A 23,324-nucleotide genomic window follows, 5' to 3' on the forward strand; every position below is an offset into this window, starting at 1 on the left:
AGAGTAGTGACTGGTGTATTGTGACGAGGCAGTTGCTCGGCCACCATTGACCAGACGTTTTCAATTGGTGAGAGATCTGGAGAATGTGCTGGACAGGGCAGCAGCCGAACATTTTCTGTATCCAGAAAGGCCCGTACAGGACCTGCAACATGCGGTTGTGCATTAACCTGCAGAAATGCAGGGTTTCGCAGGGATCGAATGAAGGGTAGAGCCACGGGTCGTAACACATCTGAAATGTAACGTCCACTGTTCAGAGTGTCGTCAATGCGAACAAAAGGTGACAGAAACGTGTAACCAATGGCATGGTACCCCATACCATCACGCCGGGTGATACCCCAGTATGGGGATGACGAATACGCGCTTCCAATGTGCGTTCACCGCGATGTCGCCAAACACGGATGCGACCATCATGATGCTGTAAACAGAACCTGGATTCATCCGAAAAAGTGACGTTTTGCCATTCGTGCACCCAGGTTCGTCGTTGAGGACACCATCGCAGGCACTCCTGTCTGTGATGCAGCGTCAAGGGTAACCGCAGCCATGGTCTCCGAGCTGATAGTCCATGCTGCTGCTGCTGCTGCAAACGTCGTCGAACTGTTCGTGCAGATGGTCGTTGTCTTGCAAACGTCCCCATCTGTTGCCTCAGGGGTCGAGACGTGGCTGCCCGATCCGTTACAGCCATGCGGATGTCTGTCATCTCGACTGCTAGTGATACGAGGCCGTTGGGATCCAGCACGGCGTTCCCTATTACCCTCATGAACCCACCGATTCCATATTCTGCTAACAGTCATTGGATCTCGACCAACGCGAGCAGCAATGTCGCGATACGATAACCGCAGTCGCGATAGGCTAGAATCCGACCTTTATCAAAGTCGGAAACGTGATGGTACGCATTTCTCCTCCTTACACGAGGCATCACAACGACGTTTCACCAGGCAACGCCGGTCAAGTGCTGTTTGTGTATGAGAAATCGGTTGGAAACTTTCCTCATGTCAGCACGTTGTAGGTGTCGCCACCGGTGCCAACCTTGTGTGAATGCTCTGAAAAGCTAATCATTTGCGTATCACATCATCTTCTTCCTGTCGGTTAAATTTCGCGTCCGTCGCACGTCATCTTCGTGGTGTAGCAGTTTTAATGACCAGCAGTGTATCTTCTCAAATGAGCCTGTCTCTCACAAGCCTTGGTGAAGTCGCACAAACGTTTGACAGCCATATGGAACCGAACCTGTTGGTTCCAAACCGGGAACGATGCTATTTATTGCTAATAAGTGGCATTATAACAAAGGATGGTTGCTGTTTTTTTATACTTCATTGTAATAATTAACCTGTGTCGTGAATGTGGTATCGATAGCTACGATGCCACAGTGTAGGTACAAGTTCTTAGGTTCTTCTTAGTTCCTAGGTCTACGAGCGCCGCTCTAGGTTCCGCCCAGTTGGTCAAGAGCAGACGACCAAGCAACTTAGCTTTTACTTCATAGGGGGCTGGCCATAACAGACTTCGCCTTTATTATTTCAATGATAGTTTGTACAACTACTAGTAACGGTTAGCTTTGATAGACGAACGGCTTCATTCCTACGCGCTCATCTGTACGCAAAGTTAAGTAATACTATTATTTGTATATGTTCATACAGCAGTAAAAGAGCTTTAACCTATACGCAGTACCGAAGTTCTTCACCTTTTTCCTGCTCCTACTAGCGTCCTTCATTCTCGGCCTATTTTGCAGGAGCAGTTCACAGGTGCAGATCCACGCGCCGCCTATCCAGGCGGGATACAAAAGTCAAAATTATGTTGAACTCGATCTCGGTCTTACAACTTTGCCTTTCGCGGACAATGTTCGTACCGACGCGACTGGGCTATCCATGCACGAATTGGGTACACTGAAGTTTTTAGTTGGTCGCCAATCTTGCTTTCGTCGCTCAGTGTTTAACAAAATTATCAAGGGTACCAGTTAAGATTCCGATCAGCCGTATAGTAGTTCTTGTTACCGAGTTTCACACTATTGTACACTATGATGCAAAGGAAACTTACGTCTCCTTGTTACGTTTAACAATTTTGCGAAACTATATCGATAATCACATTTCATTTTAACGCTGTTTGTAAAGGAAGCCTGACTAAATGTAAGACAGGGTCTCACGGGCTTTCTCTTGGACGGTAAAACAAATAATAAATATGTTGTTTATAGCTGTACAACAGAAAGCTACCCATTTTAAGATAATCACTATGAATTGTAGCACACATAACAGGAAGTTAATATGTAATGACATGAAAGAACGGACGTCCAGCCTTGAACATTGTTGCACGCCAAGGCAGTCGAAACACATCTTAACGGCTTAGCATGTGCCGACAGAGGCGCGTCCGCATGAACAAATCATGTGTTGCTAAGCCGCAGCAATAACATTTTATTTATTTCCCTGCTTGAGGTCGTTTTGCGGTATCTTTCGACACTAACGCTGATTTTGGCGTTTCGGAGACAACTACGATATATCACAATTTCGCACAGTCTTTCTTCCAGTGATGGCATATTAAAAGGTACATCTGCTGCGATCCTCGTGTATTAGGACGTGAGATGCTATGTTGCATAGAGAAGCTTTGTACGTTAATGGCTAACCGTGAGCAGCTTTTACTAGTCAAGACAATCACATTCATTACGACAGGCTTTCTCAGCTAATATAAAGACTTCGCAGGTCTTAAGTGCTTTTGTCTTTCACAATTGGGAGACGAAAGATGAAGAAACCAGCATTGTCGACAGGGCTGTACTGTAATAAAACGTAGCCGTCGTTGTTAAGACCTTTTTCTAAGGTGTCTTCTCTGTAGACAAGTATATGTGAGAAAGGAAATGCGGCTGGGCGATATTATATCTTCTAATTCTTTTTACTCAGCTGTCAGTGAAGCGCCAGTTAAATCACAATTAGGTTCAAAAAACTTCAAGGTGCTTCTCATCACTTTCATGGTTAAACCCTGGCCTTTACCAATACGGTCGCAGGCGCTGAACTTCAGACTGAGAAATTTAGTGAATGTTAGGCAAAAATAATGTTTACTTTAATTTATTTTACATCAATAAACACAGCTGAAGGAAAGGTTAATTTTACCTACGACGAGTAGCAGAAAACTGTATGTGCCACTAGCATGGTAGAAAGAATAATATGAGGAATGTGTTTCTGCAGTGTTGTTCTTGTCTCGGTCATCTTCATATAGTCCCATTCTAAAATTTAATTTTTGTTGACCTTCATACGCCACGTAAATCATCAATTACATCTTGTATCCAACTTGTTACAGCATTCATTGCTTCACTACAGTTTAAAAAGGAACGGTAGCTTAAATCGACGGTATGCTACCGAAACGACTTCATAATTGTCTTGCGATTAAAGAGGGCTTTCATTGTATAATCTGGAAGCTCATCTGCATCCAATCGATGTGCAAGCGGTTGTCACTATCGGGCCACGTCGCATTTGTGGCACATCTTATTACCATATGCAAATCGGCTCTTGAACAGGAGAAGTCGCCTACACCCCCTAGCGCGGAGGTAGCTGTTTTGAATGTGGGCGTTCCAGAAAATATTTATCTCCATGTAGGCGGAAGAACAGATGCGAGTTGCGCAATTCCTGACCACAAAGTTGTACGTTCATTCTCTTCATAAAATTCCAGGTTGCGATGCGGCAGCTCATACGGTGCTGTTGCCGACCCGTTCATAAGATGTGTATCCTAATCTCAGCATTCCGCTTTGAAATCTTAGTGAGAGCTGGGCTGTGGATCTCACCCAGTTTTCAGTTTCGGCCTTGTCTCAACACACGCATAACATCGTTTTATTCAGGAAGATGATAACTAATGCGTTCAGCTTTTTTACTCTTCCTATACAGCCGGCCGAGGTGGCAGAGCGGTTCTAGCCGCTACAGTCTGGAACCGCGCGACCGCTACGGTCGTAGGTTCGAATCCTGCCTCGGGCATGGATGTGTGTGATGTCCTTAGGTTAGTTATGTTTAAGTAGTTTTAAGTTCTAGGGGACTGATGACCTCAGAAGTTAAGTCCCATAGTGCTCAGAGCCATTTGAACTCTTCCCATAAACCGAAGTAAAGTAAATGATGGTAAAGACTGGAAGTTCCCGCTATATCTCATTATACCTCGAAACAGTTTCAGAATCATTCAAAATGTGGGGCAGGATGTGTAGCTGGAATATATACACTATGTGATCAAAAGTATCCGGACGCCCCCAAAAACATACGTTTTTCATGTTAGGTGCCTTGTGCTGCCACGTACTCCATATCAGCGACCTCAGTAGTCATTAGACATCGTGAGATAGCAGAATGGGGCGTTACGCGGAACTCACGGACTCCGAACGTGATCAGATGACTGGGTGTCACTTGTCATACGTCTGTATGCGAGATTTCCACACCGCTAAACATCCCTAGATCCATTATTTCCAATGTGATAGTGAAGTGGAAACGTGAAGGGACACGTACAGCACAAAAGCGTACAGGCCGACCTCGTCTGTTGACTGACAGTCAGCCGACAGTTTAAGGGGCGCGTAATGTGTAATAGGCAGACATCTGTCCAAACCATCACACAGGAATTTCAAACTGCATCAAAATCCACTGCAAGTACTATGACAGGCAGAAGGTGAGAAAACTTGGATTCCATGGCCGAGTGGCTGCTTATAAGCCTCACATCACGCTGGTAAATGCCAAACCCAACATTGGACGATTGACCAGTGGAAAAACGTTGTGTGGGGTGACAAATCACGGTACACAATGTGGCGATCCGATGGCAGAATGTGGGTATGGCGAATGCCCGGTAAACACATAATCTGCCAGCGTGTGTAGTGCCAACAATAAAACTCGGAGGCGGTGGTGTTATGGTGTGGTCGTGTTTTTTCATGGAGGGGCCTTGCATCCCTTGTTGTTTTGCGTGGCACTACAACAGCACTGGCTTACACTGATGTTTTAAGCACCTTCTTGCTTCCCATTGTTGACGATCAATTCAGGGATGGCAATTGCATCTTTCAACACGATCGAACACCTGTTGATAATGCACGGCCTGTGGCGGAGTGGTTACTCTACAATAACATCCCTGTACAGAGTCCAGATCTGAATCCTATAGAACACCTTTGAGATGTTTTGGAACGCCGACTTCGTGTCAGACCTCACCGACCAACATCGATACCTCTCCTCAGTGCAGCACTCCGTGAAGAATGGGCTGCCATTCCCCAAGAAACCTTCCAGCACCTGAATGAACGTATGCCTGCGAGAGTGGAAGCTGTCATCAAGGCTAAGGGTGACCAACACCATATTGAATTCCAGCATTACCGATGGAGGGCACTACGGACTTGTAAGTCATTTTCAGCCAGGTGTCCGGATGGTTTTGATCACATAGTGTACCAATGGAATCAAGACCCATTCTACCCCACAGGACAATTTAACTGATTCCCAAACTGTTTTGAGGTACAATAAGATACAGAGAAAACTTCCAGTCTTGTTGGAAATAACTTTCCTGTTTATTGGTTCAGAGTTATAGGCAAGTGGGACAGATGAACTGTAACGTTTCGTTGTACAATCATTCATAAATTCCAATGAACCCAGACATATCCCACCCCACATCGTGCATACATATTTCCACATTTCCTCATAAACAACTTGATCGATTTCAACAACATATGTTATACACAAACTATTGTTTCAAGGAGATACTACGGAGTAAGTACACTCCTGGAAATGGAAAAAAGAACACATTGACACCGGTGTGTCAGACCCACCATACTTGCTCCGGACACTGCGAGAGGGCTGTACAAGCAATGATCACACGCACGGCACAGCGGACACACCAGGAACCGCGGTGTTGGCCGTCGAATGGCGCTAGCTGCGCAGCATTTGTGCACCGCCGCCGTCAGTGTCAGCCAGTTTGCCGTGGCATACGGAGCTCCATCGCAGTCTTTAACACTGGTAGCATGCCGCGACAGCGTGGACGTGAATCGTATGTGCAGTTGACGGACTTTGAGCGAGGGCGTATAGTGGGCATGCGGGAGGCCGGGTGGACGTACCGCCGAATTGCTCAACACGTGGGGCGTGAGGTCTCCACAGTACATCGATGTTGCCGCCAGTGGTCGGCGGAAGGTGCACGTGCCCGTCGACTTGGGACCGGACCGCAGCGACGCACGGATGCACGCCAAGACCGTAGGATCCTACGCAGTGCCGTAGGGGACCGCACCGCCACTTCCCAGCAAATTAGGGACACTGTTGCTCCTGGGGTATCGGCGAGGACCATTCGCAACCGTCTCCATGAAGCTGGGCTACGGTCCCGCACACCGTTAGGCCGTCTTCCGCTCACGCCCCAACATCGTGCAGCCCGCCACCAGTGGTGTCGCGACAGGCGTGAATGGAGGGACGAATGGAGACGTGTCGTCTTCAGCGATGAGAGTCGCTTCTGCCTTGGTGCCAATGATGGTCGTATGCGTGTTTGGCGCCGTGCAGGTGAGCGCCACAATCAGGACTGCATACGACCGAGGCACACAGGGCCAACACCCGGCATCATGGTGTGGGGAGCGATCTCCTACACTGGCCGTACACCACTGGTGATCGTCGAGGGGACACTGAATAGTGCACGGTACATCCAAACCGTCATCGAACCCATCGTTCTACCATTCCTAGACCGGCAAGGGAACTTGCTGTTCCAACAGGACAATGCACGTCCGCATGTATCCCGTGCCACCGAACGTGCTCTAGAAGGTGTAAGTCAACTACCCTGGCCAGCAAGATCTCCGGATCTGTCCCCCATTGAGCATGTTTGGGACTGGATGAAGCGTCGTCTCACGCGGTCTGCACGTCCAGCACGAACGCTGGTCCAACTGAGGCGCCAGGTGGAAATGGCATGGCAAGCCGTTCCACAGGACTACATCCAGCATCTCTACGATCGTCTCCATGGGAGAATAGCAGCCTGCATTGCTGCGAAAGGTGGATATACACTGTACTAGTGCCGACATTGTGCATGCTCTGTAGCCTGTGTCTATGTGCCTGTGGTTCTGTCAGTGTGATCATGTGATGTATCTGACCCCAGGAATGTGTCAATAAAGTTTCTCCTTCCTGGGACAATGAATTCACGGTGTTCTTATTTCAATTTCCAGGAGTGTATTAACTAGCTGCTATAATCTGGGTGTGAAATGAGGGCTTGTAATGCCTGACTTCTAGGCTGCCCTGCATGACTAGTATGTTGTGTGGGTAATATGGAATGCATTCCAGTGGGGTATATGTGTGGATGGGCACGACTGAGCCGAGGGGGTCGAGAAGGAGATGAAATGTACAGAGTGAAGGGGGAGGAGGAGAGGAGATGGACAAGGAGAGGGGGGAGGAGCAGATGAGAGGGACAGAGAGGAGGGAAGGGGAGATGTGTGCAGTGCATGTAATGCACGTGAATGCGGTCGATGCCACAGGTATAAGGCTAGCACATAAATATTTGAATTAGGCACGCAAATAGTAGAAGGGGTAGTTGAAGTATCAGAAGTGCAGTAGTTTCCGATTTGTACTAATATCCTGTCTGAGATGGATGTGTCAACAGTTTGATATATTGGAACCTGCAGCAGTTTGAGCCATTAGTGTGATGGAGTGGTGGCTGGAAAATTACAGCTTAACGTCCCGTCGGCACTAAGCGGCGTAAGACAGCTTGCTCATTCAGACGAGGGAGGAATTCGATCATGTCCAGTTCAATAATACCAATCGCTATACTGATCTGAAGCCATTTTAAGAAACCAGACAACTTTAAATTTGATTATCGGATGGGAATTCCTATTGTGAATCATGTCGTAGCCACTAGTTTATTTTCTTGAAGCACAATAGACCACTGCAGTGCTGCAAAGTGCATTTTGGGTTCTGAAGATACGTTTAGACGCTATCAGATATGCGAAGAAAGTTAAAAAAAGCTTATGCACTGTTAATTACAGCATGCGACAACCGTTAACCACTTGTTTGTGACCATCCTAATAGTAAATCTATTGAAACACAATCGCAGCGAGCTCTGAATACAGCAACAGTAAGTAGAATACTGCGACTTGCTTTGTTACCCGCCATGGTATTGCGGTTACAGTCACTGGGTGGTGACGCTTGGGTCGCCGATTCGAATCCCACCACCTGCCCTTATTTAAAATTTGTAATTACTGAAACGTTCTGGGACTTGGCTTATTTATGGAATACTATGTACGTATACATCAATGTATAGATAAGAGAACACTTCGCTGAGGCAGGATGTTCAGCTCTGTCTGGAGTGTCGTTAGTGCTCATTAAACGCACTTTCTATGTGAAGTGTTAGTTCTGTTTACTGCCTTGCTGTCGTATTGATTCGGGGTTCTGAGATATGCCAAAGACGCAGGATATAGTGAACACAGACACTGAAATGGCTCCAATAAGGTTACGCGAAAGCCGTCGCCTTCACGGACAGTAACCTGAATGCAGACAACATCAAAATTTTTCGTGTGGTTTGAACTGTCGAAGTACCAGTGGATACAAAGGCACCGGTAAGTAGGATGCACGTGTTTCCAGATCGTGACGACTAGGATCTGGTAAATGGCTAAAGGGATTCAGCTATGTCGCTGAATATAACAGGTAGTATGACATGACATGATGTGACATGCCTTGTCAACGTCTACTACTAACTGAACAATACAACTCAGCACTCATGAGAGGGAAAAGTTTCTGGTGAAAATTACCAGGATATTTAGTAATAGTCACCAGGGAGTCCGCATAGCTGAAGAACTGAAGAACGGGGCCCAACGCCAGGAGGGCGAAGACACAGTTTTATATTTTGACGCTGTATCAACAGTGAACCGGAACATGATTGAAGGCCGTAAAGTTTTTCAGGAAATGAAATGCGTGGCAGATGATATCAAGCACGTCTTTTGAAGTCTGTCAGCAGACCAGAGATTATCAAATGGCGCTCTAGTACATATGGGCAGTCCACCAGAAACGAGAACCCTGAAAGACGTACGACAGACGTCAATGTTGAGTCGATGACAACCGTGAAGAACCACCATCGCATCGCTAATATGGCGAACGGTAAGACAAGAGATGCAAGAGCTTATGACAGTTGAAGCCGAACCCAGGCGGTCGGAATTAACAGCGATATGTTACGAACCCAACCAGGACGAGGCAGCATTACCACTAATTCAAGAGAAAGTTCGTCGATCTTTGACACCGTTTTCTAGAAGACGAACCAGCTCTGAGGAACGGAATGCTGCAGTCGTCGGACAGCATGTTTCTCGGCGACACAGATACAGCCTGTTCCCTCGCCATCTCGAATCCCGTGCAAAAATATAGACATTTGGAAAATGGAGGTCATCACGCTGTTATGTTTCCATTGTGGATGCCCTAGGTCTCTCCTGCGTTACTGCAAAGAAAGGAAGATATGTGAGGACTGATTCGCCGCAAGAAATCAAACAATACGGGCAGTTTAAAGTAAGCGGCGGTATCAACCTTTTGCGTCATTTCTGTGGTTGTGGCCTCTGTGCATCAAAGGGATGTGTACACTATTAACGATGCAACACCGTGCTGCCCCTGGGGTGATAGGTCGGACGAACATTGAGACGGGAAATATTCTTTGGACTTGTGAATTATTCTCTGGTTGCCATTGAGCAGTGCCAAGTCAGAAAACAGACGCATTTACCTACGAAGTTTCCCTGGAAACGTTGTCATTCTCCTGAATTCAAGATCTCTCCATCACACTGATTCAGTTTTCGAGACAGAGTGAAGAGAGGACATGGAGACGTGCGTGGAATGTACTAGCAAATTTATGGACCTGAAGTAACCAGCGGATGTTCTTAGTGTGTGCAGTGATGCGGTGCAAAACCGTTTTTCATATGGTCAGTTATCTCTCGCAAATTGCGTATAAGGAAGAGGACCATTTAGAACAAGAACCAACAGAATGAGGCAGTGCAGTTGTGAATGGACTGACCTCATTGTAGGGAAGCAGCCTACTCACGCTGTAGTAAATTCACATCAGTCTTTCCATTGTGTGCCAGCCAGTCTGCTGTAACTAGCTCTGACGTCACAAATGTTGCGCAATACTTTAAAAATCAAACAAATAACCTAAAACATTTCTAGCATTTCAGGAGTAATACTAAATTAATGTGTGTTGAATATCAGTTCGATAACTTTAGCCATTTTCGAAATTTGGACGTTTTTCTGTAAAAATCACTGGCGCAACAGAAAAGAGCTAGAGTGTTCAAAATTTATAATTAGATTCATTTTTCATAATTATTTAATAAAAACAGTACTTTGGATTTCACAAATTAAAATTTTAGTGGAAATTCATGATTTTCTGGTTTTCGTCTTTAAAATTAAGGAAGCAAGATAGATTAAGTAGGCTAATAAATAAGGCTAGGATGTTTATATTTAAGTAGAATGGAGATCCGCTATCACCATAAGGATGTGAGAAGTTTCATTTGAATACCTATAAAACTATAGCGATAGCGTATCTCCAAAAGGCCAGTTCAGAGCTCGTCTACTGCGTGCAGTGTAATTAAATTAATTCTCTCGCCCAAAATATTTAACTTCGCCACATCAAACTTTTATTATGATTACTTACCTGTGTGTTGTATGCACATTTAAATTAAGAGCTTCATCGGCCATCAGCAAAAGAAGCTATGATTTATTCGGTAACTTAAAGTGGTGCATTACTAGTCCAGCGGCTAGTCGGGAGAGCCGATCTGATCAGGCGTTCCCTTAGGCGTCCTCACCGCGGCTTTATATATAAGAACGCTGCGGGAGGAAGAAAGGCCCCAGTTCTCTCCAGACGTTGAATAGCGCGTCATCTGTGTCGGGAGTCGCGTCGCGTCGGTATCATTGCTACAAACAGCCTCGGATGCCGTATTAAGTTACTCGGAATACGCGTAACCATGAAATCATTTTCGAGTGAAGTGTTAATATTCTGGGTTGACTTTAATTATCGATCTTCAGTTTGCGTATTGTCGTATTTTCACGTGCCGCCGCGGGACAAACATTCTACCATTATTTAGCGTGGCGTTTGATGAACCTTATCATCAAATTATGGCGAGCATTCATTTAAATATTTAACTTGGACAGTTATAGTGGCATCAGCGCATTAGACTCTGAACTGCTCTGTTAGATTGTGTGGATTATTTTGTTTTCATCTGTGACTTTCAGAATACAGAACGTTTTTTTTTTTTTTTTTTTTTTCACGACCGTTTTTGATTATAAATCCCGGACAATCTCCTAATTCCTCAGAGCTATAAGCTGTAACTATAAGTGTATTCTCAAATGAAGTGGGCACTAGGGATTCTAATTACAGCCTTCACGTTTTGCTAATCACTTTCTGGTTGCCAATATTGTAGTTAGAGAGCCAGTGTTGAGAACGGCGAAAGACAGCATAAATAACATTCTAAATAATAGGAACATTTTTAACAACATTAATTCCACCCGCCGCCGCACATATGTTAAAACGGCAAGGAATGCAGTGTTTCTACATTCTACAAACATATATAAAATTAACATAATTCCACCCGCCGCCCCACATCATGTACGGGAGGCTGGAGATTACTGTATCTGGTCATCCTTATTTAGGTTTTCTGCACTTATCCTAAATGAGAGAGAGAGAGAGAGAGAGAGAGAGAGAGAGAGAGAGAGAGAGAGAGAGAGAGAGAGATCTATCTTTCATTATATTATGACGACAACTCCGATATCATCGCTACATAAGTGAATGAACAAACAGATTACACATTTTCACGTTAATCCTACCAACTTCTTCTTTAGGGCGTATTATGTATATTATGTCGTATAGGAAATTTTATCCATATTTTATCTAATGTGTAATATCTCGTCCGATTTCCTAATTGTTTCCAGTAATGTACTTAGAGATAATTTCAGACGCTGTGAAAAGCTATTGACTGGTCAAACGGGGTGGAAGGCGTCCTTAATCGAACCTTGCGGCAGTAAGCAATTATTTTTGTGCATTGTATTGGTGACAGTAGCCATACCCCGTCAACACATGCGCCACACTAGACCTGACCGCTTCTATAACATTGCGTTCATTCCTCTGCACGTGTAGCGGTACCTCCTGGGAGTCTTATTTTGCAGGAGGTATGGCGCCGCTGCCATTCACTTGGATTTGTGTTTGAGTTACCTGTACTGAGGTTGTCTAATGCAATTCTTTTTCGAAATTTTCATTGAAAATTATGATGTATTTAAGCAGAATGTTTTTCTTCGTTACAGCTGGACAGTCTGTACTGTCATGATGTGCTTCTCTTACACGTCCAATTTCGGTCAGACTGGCTACTTGACTATTTTAAAGTTAAGTAAATTACGATACTATAATTGTGGGTGTTGCGAGACATAGGTTTGTGGTGTTTTCATTGGACGGTTCGTGCAATGCATGTTTTCATGTTGAAGGTCCATTTAGCATCTGTTTAGTTTAGAACAGTTACTCAGTAACTGGTTTAGAAACTGTCCCTAACTAATTTGTTTGCTTATTGATGTCCAAAATGAGTGTTCCGTAATTCAGGTCCAACCATATGGTAACAGCGAGAAAGTAGAGAAACATGTTCAGTTACTTAGCGGGTAAAAAGGAGCGTGTAGGAAACATGTTAATAATCGCAATTCCAACAATTATTATAAACTCCGAAGCCTGTGCTACATGGCTTCGAATAAATTAATGTAAATTTCTCGTGTTCACTATACTTCCTCTCATCAGTCTTGGTCACCGAGTACTGCAGTGAAGTTGTTGACGTTATGTTATTCGCTACCACAAAGAAAGTGCTACGTCAGTAAGGTAAAGGTCTGATCTTTTAAAAGAGGAAATACTTTGAAATTACATTGTGAACTAGTGACTTTAAGTAGTTCAGTAGTTCTGTTCTTCGTAATATTCATTTTTCAATCCCCTTTGCTCGAATCTCCATTGAAGAGGTTTATGCCGGAAAAGGGGAATTGATGAGACAAATTTTTCTAAGGAATGGAGGTCTGTTGATTCACCTAGACCCAAACGTTATAGTTTTTCAGTATTTCTGTCTTACTAATCCAGATTTTCCATCTATCAAGAAGTATATGTTCATTTCGAAATTAACAAGTAACTTATTTAATAGTGTCATAGCTCAAAGACAAATTAGATCCCTTAATGTCAAGTTTTTCACGTAGTCTAAGTGTTATGTTCGTAAATACCTAAGGTGATTACCACTGGGACTGGAAAAATATTCACCATGTACGATGTGTGTGTTTTGATCAAACAGAATAGTAAGTTGACGTACCGTAGTTAGTATTTTGTGTGATCAAATACTAACAAACTAGACAGGGAGCAGTGCTTTTAGAACCTATGAATGTGTTTCTCACATCATATGTAGTTATTGTAAGTTCATTACATGCAAGAATTGCACTGTTACAAGTTATAGCATTTGTAACATATTGGCACAATATAACATTTCGAAGAAATACCTTCGTTGCTAATAGAATCGAATGTTGCCAGACAGATACTTACATCCCTCTGTAGAGAGCATGTTATTGCTGAATAAATTTGAACAGGTTTTATAGGTATATGGTACGTGACAGATACGTATCATCACGTTCGTCTAATTTTTATTCTATTTCTGAAATACGAATTCTGATAGCGCCAGTATTCTTTCATTTTTGAAAAATCTTCATATGTACGAAGTAGGTCACGTGAGAAAGTATTTAAGAGTATAATGAAAATAAACCCATTATCGAAATTACTTTATCTGCGATAATAGGTTATTTAACAAAAGCAAACGAGAACAAACTGCAGTAAATCTTGTTCTCCCGGCGTTACATAACCTGGGAAAAATCAAATGCGGGCTGTTAGACTTTCCGCCACGATGGTGCCTCAAATTGTGGCCTAAAGATATTCACTTGTCTTCTTCCAGTAGAATGAGTACCCGCTTCGTTTCTACACGTGTCGTTCAAACGAAAGTTGGAGTATATGAAACCTATAGGAAACAGTGAATTATTTTAAGTGGCATGACTGTTGACAAGCAGGATGGTTACTTTGACTCGAATAAACCTGTCGCGGAGATGCAGTCTGCAGTTGTTTGATGTCAGTCAGCTTAAGTGTAAATGAACTGATATTTCATTTAAATGAGTTAAGACGAACGTCGTGCATTGATATAGCATTTGCATTTAGAAAGAATGTAAACTGCATCCCAAATACAAATGGAGTTGAAGTCAGTAGTGACCGAGTTTAGAGCGTTTATTACTAGATAATCGTACAAGCACTCTGATTCCAGCTGGCGAATTGAGGTAGCTTCTGAAGAAATTTCAACAGAATTCAAGATAACACTACAGACAATCGTTGTGTTCTGAATAGTGCAATTGGGACTGAGGCGCATTGAATGTGGCCTTTGTAGACTCCAGATAGTACAGTAGCGGAGGAAGGAGATAGTGAAATTATGTCCAGAAAAATTAAAGTGTAATATCCAGAAAAATTAAAGTGTAATACGAAGTATTTTCATTATCAGGGTGTGGCTATGGGCAAGATGTGAGACCATTGTTACAACCACGAGGCATAACTGCAGCCAAAATAAGGGGCTGACGAAAGTAAAGCCACACCGATTAGAATAACTGTGGGCCGCCTGAAAAGGGAAGGAAATAGTTATTACTACACCAGGAGACATCACCATGACAGACTGACTATAAAAGGGTAAAAATGTGGCTAGTTCACATTGTGGAACGTTGGAGTGCGTTATAGTGTGTTAAAATGCAAAGGATGAAGTAGAAGAACGGGGAATAAAGTGAGATTATAGAGCGGCAATGCGTATCCTTTCATATATGCTTTGCAGTCGCCGAAGTAACTGTGCTTTGGAATACTTTTTCCCACACTAACCGCACGCCATACACACACCTTTCGTAGGAACCTTTATTAGAAGAGAGATTGTTGTGTAAAGAAAATGTTCTCTCTTGTAAAAGAATGTTAGGTATAGCTCGCTAGGAATTTATGAGGGAGTAAAGGAAGAGCTACAGATGAGATTATGTTAAATTACTGCCAAAAACTGTTATGTAATATTGATTTTAATCAGTTTTTCTCATCAATTCAAGATCGCAGTTTTATACTAAAAGAGCTAGATTTTTCATTCTGCTTTTATTTTTATTTTTCATTTCTATTCTCTTTTTCGTGTTTACATAATCGTCAACGCATGTTCTTCAATCAAAATCAATAAACAAAATCAGTATTAAATGTGCAGTAACATTCATGGTGTTCGGAAATTCCCGTTACAAACTTCTAGTGGGGAGTGGGTACATAATGTTTTGAACACGAGCCCACGTCTGAAAATGTGCAGTTTCCGTTCTACCGTAGTTTCTCTTTATACGTGTGACACGTCCATGTCCGCTGAGGGAAAGAGAAAAGTCCCTGAGCTGCTTGTCCTGGTATGCAGTTGGATAGACAGGATGTCGTGTACTACGTCGGACGGTCACCTGATGTCGCTTAACGTCTTCCTTGTAACGGGACCTGACCTGTTCAACGCCTGTGCGTCACCGATGGTTCGGTACACGTTTTCGGAATACATAGTCATGTTCCTTGTGTATGGCGAAGCTCAAGGTAACGGCTGTATCGCGAACATTCTCCAGCACGCCATCGCACAAACTTCTTGCCCAAGTTGTGCAGCGGCTCCGAGAAACAGGTACTTCCACCGTGAGGAGGCAGGACCGTGGTGCTCCACGGCAACAGCGCACGCCCGAATTTGAGATGATGTACTGCATCGCGTTGAAGAGAACCCGTCAACGAGTGCAACAGCGCGTGCAACGGCCGTTACGTACAGTACCGCCTGGGACGATCTGCTTGAGTAACAATTAAATCCGTGCCACTTACAAAGGGCACACGCTGTGGGTCCAGCCGATTTTCCACAACGTGTTGCCTACTGCACGTGGTTCCTGAACCGCTGCTGTAGAGTTCTGTTCAGATCAAGAAAGTTCACTTGGTACTTCGTTCTGAATTCGCGAAAGAGCCCCATGTCTGGGTAGACGAAAAACCTCGTGCCACGCAAGTGCAGGCATGTCACTACCAGTTTGGTATAAACGTGTCGACAGGTATTCTGGACGGTGATATGATTGGATCACACTTCCGTCCAGTCAAGCTAACTGATCTTACTGCATACCTGATACTTCAACAAAACGTATTGGAATCGTTCTTGGAATCTGTGCCAGAGAATGGCCGTCAGGAAATGTGGTTTCAGCATGATGGTCCACCACCTCTCTCCCCACTTGCAATTCGGAGACATCTCAACGGACGTTATGGTGAAAGATGGATACGCAGAGGTGGTCCAACCGCATGGCCGCCGCGATCGCCGGATTAAACTCCTATGGACTACCTCTTGTGGGGTCCTATGCAAACTTTAATTTACGAAACTCCTGTAGAAATGGGGAAGATCTGCTGGCACGAGTTCAGGCCGCTGCACCAGAAACTGAAGAGAGACCAGGTGGGATGGAGAGTGTGAACCAGAACATGTTTCGTAGGTACAATGTCTGTAATAACGTTGGCGGTCACTACATCAAGCCGCTATTGTAGTTCATTGATACTGTTCTGTACGTACAGTATAATGGGTTCTTTTTTATTTTGGATTAATGTAAATGAAGTAAATTAGATGGGTAGATCACATAACTCTTGAGGTACTGAATATAACTGAGGAGAATTTTGTAGTGCAACTTGACTAGAAGAAGGGATCGGTTGGTAGGACGTGTTCTGAGGCATCAAGAGATCAGCAAAAATAGTATTTGAGGGCAGCGTGGAGGGTAAAAATCGTAAATGAGACCAAGAGATGGATACACGAAGCAGATTCGAAAAGATGTAGGTTGCAGTAGGTACTGGGAGATGAAGAAGCTTGCACAGGCTAGAGTAGCATGGAGAGCTGCATCAAACCAGTCTCTAGACGGAAGCCCACAAGAACGACAACAAGTAAATTTGTGTGTTAAGACAAACAAATGTGCTTAAGTGGTAAATGGATGTTTCGTTATGCCTCCTTCGAATTGTTACGTAATAACTGCACTGCGTCACGCCTAATTAAATTCCTCAAGCCGAAGTGGATGAGTTAAACATCTGAATTGAAACAGCCGTTGAAGGGCAACGATACGTTTGCGGACACGAGTCCTTATTCAAAATATTATGTACTCACTACCCTCTACAAGTCCTGAAAGTTTGTAATGAGAATTTCCGAACATCCTGTATACAATATGCATCAAAACTTTCTCTGCAGTTCATTCGAAGGTGACACTGTAATTTCTGATTGTGTTGTACTAAATCGACTAGTATACTCAGATTAAATAAAAAACCAAAAGGTAATTTCATACCATGTGACAAACGTGAACAATAAACGCGCATAACACAGAGAAACTGGATTATTACTTTCTCCAGCCATCAAGCTAGATCTTTGTTCGTAATTCTGAGCTGAAGCTATTATGTATAATTGATTTAAAATGCATCTATGTTAACATTAACAGCGGAGAGGCAGTCTTTTCCTGGCAGGTACACAGTTTTTCCATTTTTTGTATTTTCTCGTGATGTTATCTGGCATAGTAATCTATGGAAAATAGTAAATCTGATATTCCATAATACTCTGAAGGACACCGAATAGTTCCGAACACCACGTCTCTGGAAGATAATTCAGTTAATAATTTCTGGAGGTTTGCTTCCAATTACTGTTGAAGATAAGGACTAATATTTGAAAGCAGCTTGGGATATGTTGGAAAGATTGTCTTGTAAACAAGGCAAGGCCCATTCATTCACCAAATGATTGAATGTATTCATTTTCTAAAGAGGTTTTTGTTGTTACAGAAAACTTAGGCGTATGACGTGCCACAGTTAAGTGGAGCAGTACAATGTTGTTTGTAAGTACGTCCAGAGTTTCAGAAGACAATAGTGTGAAAACTAAAACACACAGAGAACAACGTCGCAAATCAATGAATAGAGCTTATTCGTAATACGCGCCACTTCAGTCTGGAACCGCGCGACCGCTACGGTCGCAGGTTCGAATCCTGCCTCGGGTATGGATGTTGTGATGTCCTTAGGTTAGTTAGGTTTAAGTAGTTGTAACTTCTAGGGGACTGATGACTTAAGATGTTAAGTCCCATAGTGCTCAGAGCCATTTGAACCATTTCGTAATACGCGCCGTGGTGTAGTTGCAGAGCGTATCACGAGGGGGCAGGCGTGTCAGAGCGTGTGGACAAAGCATCCGCATGAATTAGTTTGAGCCTACAGGTAGGCAACCCAGTGAGCAGATTTCCAAAGTGCTCTGCTGCCGTTCCGCCTTCCCGGGCAGCAGCAACGAGGACTTCAATGAAAATAATAATTTTCTGTACATCTTGTAATTTTCACAGAACTGTCTTCGGAAACCTCGGAGATACTTACGAATAACTCTGTAATAGCCACAGCCTGTCACCACTGTTTCCTACACCATCAGGCAGCGAGGCCCACGAGAAAGACAGGCCGCGGCGCGTACTTCACGAAGGTAGTCCTGAACTCACTCGCTTCCTCAGCTCAGCACACAAAATGCATTTCTAAACCTGTTAACTCGCAGCTGGGCGTGTAAGTACTAATGAGAATTGCATGTTCCAATGGAATCTGCTATTATGAAGTGTTACTGATTAACAGTACTACAGCAAAATTTAATTTAAGATCAATACTCGATATAAATTGTATAACGACTTGTTTGTAGCATTTAGTCTCTTCTGCTTAACAGTACTCATTACATTCTGAAAGTGTTGCCTTATGCAATTGATAATAATTTTAGCATGATTTTATTTTATTGTACGCCAGTACAGCCGTAACAAATTATAAGTAGGCCCACGGACTTCCCATCATTATAGGACTAATAACATTAAGATTCCATAATAGCGGATTCCAGTAGAAGATTCAGTTTTCCTTTGTACAGATACGCGTGGTTACGAGTTAACAGGTGTAGAAACGTAGTTTGTCTGCTGATATGAGCGAGCGCAGGCTTCACGACGTACGCGCCGCGGCCTGTCTTCCTCTTAGGCCTCGATCAGGCAGATAGTGACGTCACGTGTTTTCCTCCGTGTTGCAGATGTACTGCGTGTCACTACCCATCGTGGCGCTGTGCATGGCGGGCGCATTCGTGGTGATGTTGTGCTCCTTCTGGGCAGAAGACTGGGTGATGAACCTGCACCGCGAGAGAGGTCTGCCGCACGCCGAGATCTTCATCCTACTGCCGTCCGTCGTCTACACGGCGCTCGTCTTCGTCATGAACGCCTACTACCGACGACTCGCCACCTACCTCACCGAGTGGGGTCAGTCATTCAGTCCTCGTTCTCAAAACTGACCTCTGTCGCTGCTTTTTACAGCTTATTTTCATCTTCGAGCTTAACAAATGATTTTACGAGTACATTTCATTGAACCTCTGTGATATTTTATACCTCCACTATTATCCAATTTCTTTTAGTGGGAAAACTCAACTGAAATTTAGAGCTACACATCATCACTGATACCGTCGTCAGAGGTATCTCCTTTGTCGCCGTCACTCTTGCCAACATTGTCATTGTGTTCGTTGTCATTATTTATCATCATTTCTGCCTGTTGGCAAGTTCCTGATACCATTCCTGTTTCCCTCTGATCCTGCTCCAGGTCAACAGCGTCGCAGTTTCACTTCATCCAGCATTTTTATTCTTCTCCTTGCTTTTTTATTCTGTCCTTCCTCTGTATACTGTAGGGAAGCAGCCTACTCACGCCGTAATAAATTCACATCAGTCTTTCCATTGTGTGCCAGCCAGTCTGCTGTAACTAGCTCTGACGTCATGAATGTTGAGCAATATTTTAAAAATCATGCAAATAACGTAAAACTTTTCTAGCATGTCAGAAGTAATACTAAATTAATATGTGTTAAGTATCAGTTCGATGTCTTCAGCCATTTTCGAAATTTGGACGTTTTTCTGTAAAAATCATTGGCGCAACAGAAAAGAGCTAGAGACTTCAAAATTTATATTTAGATTCATCTTTCATAATGATTTAATAAAAACAGTACTTTGGATTTCACAAATTAAGATTTTAGTGGAAATTCATGATTTTGTGGTTTTCGTCTCAAAACTGAAGGAAGCAAGATAGATTAAGTAGGCTAATAAATAAGGCTAGGATGTTTAGATTTAAATAGGTTGGAGGTCCGCTATGACTATGAACATGTGAAAAGTTTCTTTTGAACACCTATAAAATTATAGCGATAGCGGATCTCAAAAGGGCCAGTTCAGAGCTCATCTACTGCGTGCAGTGTAATTTAATTAATTCTCTCGCCCAAAATATTTAACTTAGCCACGTCAAAAATTTATTATCAATACTTACCTGCATGCTGAATGCACATTTAAATTAAGAGCTTCATCGGCCATCAGCAAAAGAAGCTATAATTTATTATGTAACTTGAAGTGGTGCGTTACTAGCCCAGCAGCTAGTCGGGAGAGCCGATTTGATAAGGCGTTCCCTTAGCCGTCCGCACCGCGGCTTTATATATAAGAACGCTGCGCGAGGAAACAAGGCCCCAGTTCTCTCCAGACGCTGAATAACACGCCATCTGTGTCGGGAGTCGCGTCGCGCCGGTATCACTGCTACAAACAGCCTCGGATGCCGTATTAAGTTAATAGAGATACGCATAACCATGAAATCATTTCGAGTGAAGTGTTAATTCTGGGTTGACTTTCATTATCTAGCTTCAGTTTGCGTATTGTCGTATTTTCACGTGCCGTCGCGGGACAGACATTCTACCAATTATTTAGCGTGGCGTTTGATGGAACTAATCATCAAATTATGGCGAGCATTCATTTCAACATTTAATTCGGACATTTATAGTTGCATCAGCGCATTGGACTCTGAACTGCCCTGATAGGTTGTAGAGATACTTGTGTTTTTTTTTTTTTTATCTGTGACTTTGAGAATATACTCAACTATTTTGAAAAATCGTTTTTGATTAGAAATCCCGGACAATCTCCTAATTCCTCAGAGCTATAAGCTGCAGCTATAATTGCATTCTCAGATGAAGTGGGCACTAGGAACTCTAATTACAGGCTTCACGTTTTGTTAAATCACTTTCTGGGTGCTAAAAAGTAAATAGAGAGCCAGTGTTGAGAACGGCGAAAGACAGCCTTAACAACATTCTAAAAGCCAGAAACTGATTCAACATTCAAACATTTATACAGCAATCATAATTTTCTCCAAACTCGCCGCCCCACAATACCTTTGATAGCTGTTGTCACAATTCGTTTTACTCACAGTATGTGTTCCGCCCAGCCTGCTTTCCGTTTCTTAACAGATTTACGAGATTTCTGTGTGTTTCTACTCTTTCTATTGTACACAGTTCTACAATTTATGCACCCATTTTATTTTCTCGTTCTTCTCCAAACTTACATCTCCAATGCTTTAATTTTGTCTCTTACTGTCTCATTCGGTGTCCAGTTTTGACAGTTGTACATAGAAACACTCCACACGAAACACTGTACTTACCTTTCGTAACTCCAAACCCAATTTGCTTCGTAATTGGCTTTTCTTTTTCTGAAAAGCTTGGTTTGCTATTGTAATTCTTGATCTTACTTCTTTTTCGCTCAACCAGTTGTCAGCAAACTACATCCACACCTGGAAATCCCTGTGAAATACTCGGCAGAGTGCACTCACCAGTATATTACAAATTAGGGCTTCTTTTCGTTCCATCCACATGTATAGAGCGGGAACAATGACTTCCTTGTATCTGTGCGCACTGTAATTAATCTAGTCTTGCATTACTGTTTCCTACCAGTATGCCACATAGGAAGCTGCTGCAATCGTATATTCCTGCAAGTTGTGGTGCTACATATACAGGGCGAACATTAATGAAACCAACTGACTGGAGGAACGGATTTCTGACAAAAAATGGAGGAAAAAAGTCCAATTAACATGACTGGAAATGAATCGTGTATGCGCAACAACAAAAAACCGTACCAGGACACAGTAAAAAGCTGCATCACATCCACGACACAACAGATGATGTAAGCGGCCTCTAGAGGAAATCAGATGATGGGATAGTAGCGGTTCTCATGCAGGATACACATAATAGTACATTGGCTTACACTTTGTTGGCGGGCCACTTGGCTGGAACTTGTGCTGGAGTTCGTCTCGGTATCCTACAGAACCCGGTCCTCCAAATCTGATGTAGGTACAATCCGCCGCCACACTGTGCGTTCGTCAGCCTGAGAGGACCTGTGATCACTCAAATGCCCAAAAAGGGCTTGAAATGTTGTGTAATGTTGTTGGTGTCTGTGAGGGTACTTCTGGTACAGCCGTGCTACCTCTCGACCGTTTACATCACACCATCTCGGCTTTTTGCCGACATGAATAACGAACCGTTCTGCTGTTTACAGTACGCTGCGTCAATCACACAGCCTGCAACACACAAGGAACACAGATCACGTGGTCAGGTGACCCTCCGTTCGTCAGCGCCGTCTACCGTGGCAAAGATGCATTTTCCTCCACATGTTCACAGAACCTTTCTTTCGTCCATTTCCAGTCAGGAATCAGTCGCTGCAGTTTGTCGGTGTTATTGATGGTCACCCTGTATGTTCATATATTCTGGAGTATTCGACATTTGTTTGAATGACAGCGCTCTCCGCTCAGGAGTTCAGTTCTGTACTGTCCGTACGTTGTCAGTCATAACATTACTTTCAGTGCTAAGTGTTGTTCTTCATTGCCGACCCTGTCTTAGGATTTGGGATTAATTGTTTCGACGTGACAATGTTCAAAAATGGTTCAAATGGCTCTGAGCGCTATGGGACTTAACTTCTGATTTCATCAGTCCCCTAGAACTTAGAACTACTTAAACCTAACTAACCTAAGGACAACACACACATCCATGCCCGAGGCAGGATTCAAACCTGCGACCGTAGCGGTTGCGCGGTTCCAGAGTGCAGCGCCTAGAACCGCTCGGCCACTGCGGCCGGCGGGACAATGTTATTGGATTCTTCAGTTAATATTGGATCTTGACGCGATGTAAGTAGGTTTTCGCGATTTAGTTGACTTCCTCAAGCACCTGCTGGTTCCGGGTTTTCATCTTTTCTGTAACTCAGTCGTAGTGACTATTCGTCCTGTCCATCTTTTTTTCCGCTGAGTACCGCTGTCGTTGCATGGTGTTTGGTATCGGCGCCACACATTTCATCGGTATTCTAGAATGGGTCACCCAAGTAATTTGAAAAAAATTCTCTTTTCTTTACACAGTTTTTTCCTCTCTGAGCGGAAATCAGCCACCTACTTTACGTACGGCTCAGCCTTTGTGATCATTCCCTTCCAAATCCCAGATACTACAGAGAATCGACTAATCTGACTAATAGAAGTTATAAAGTATCTACCTTTCTGTGTTTTGTGAAATGCTCAGT

At 43.5% G+C, this 23,324-nt stretch overlaps 1 protein-coding gene across 2 annotated transcripts in view; it reads left to right on the top strand.

Annotated features, from left to right (window-relative positions):
• Positions 1–23,324, top strand: part of LOC126235821 (anoctamin-10) — a 310,819-nt gene that overhangs the window by 216,422 nt on the left and 71,073 nt on the right. For both annotated transcript variants that reach the window (XM_049944670.1, XM_049944671.1), the window contains one exon: positions 19,010–19,232. In XM_049944670.1, the coding sequence (XP_049800627.1) occupies positions 19,010–19,232 (223 nt within the window). The remainder of the gene's footprint in view (positions 1–19,009; positions 19,233–23,324) is intronic.

This window comes from Schistocerca nitens, chromosome 2 (assembly GCF_023898315.1).
Source record: "Schistocerca nitens isolate TAMUIC-IGC-003100 chromosome 2, iqSchNite1.1, whole genome shotgun sequence".
In the NCBI taxonomy this organism is placed as follows: Eukaryota; Metazoa; Arthropoda; class Insecta; order Orthoptera; family Acrididae; genus Schistocerca; species Schistocerca nitens.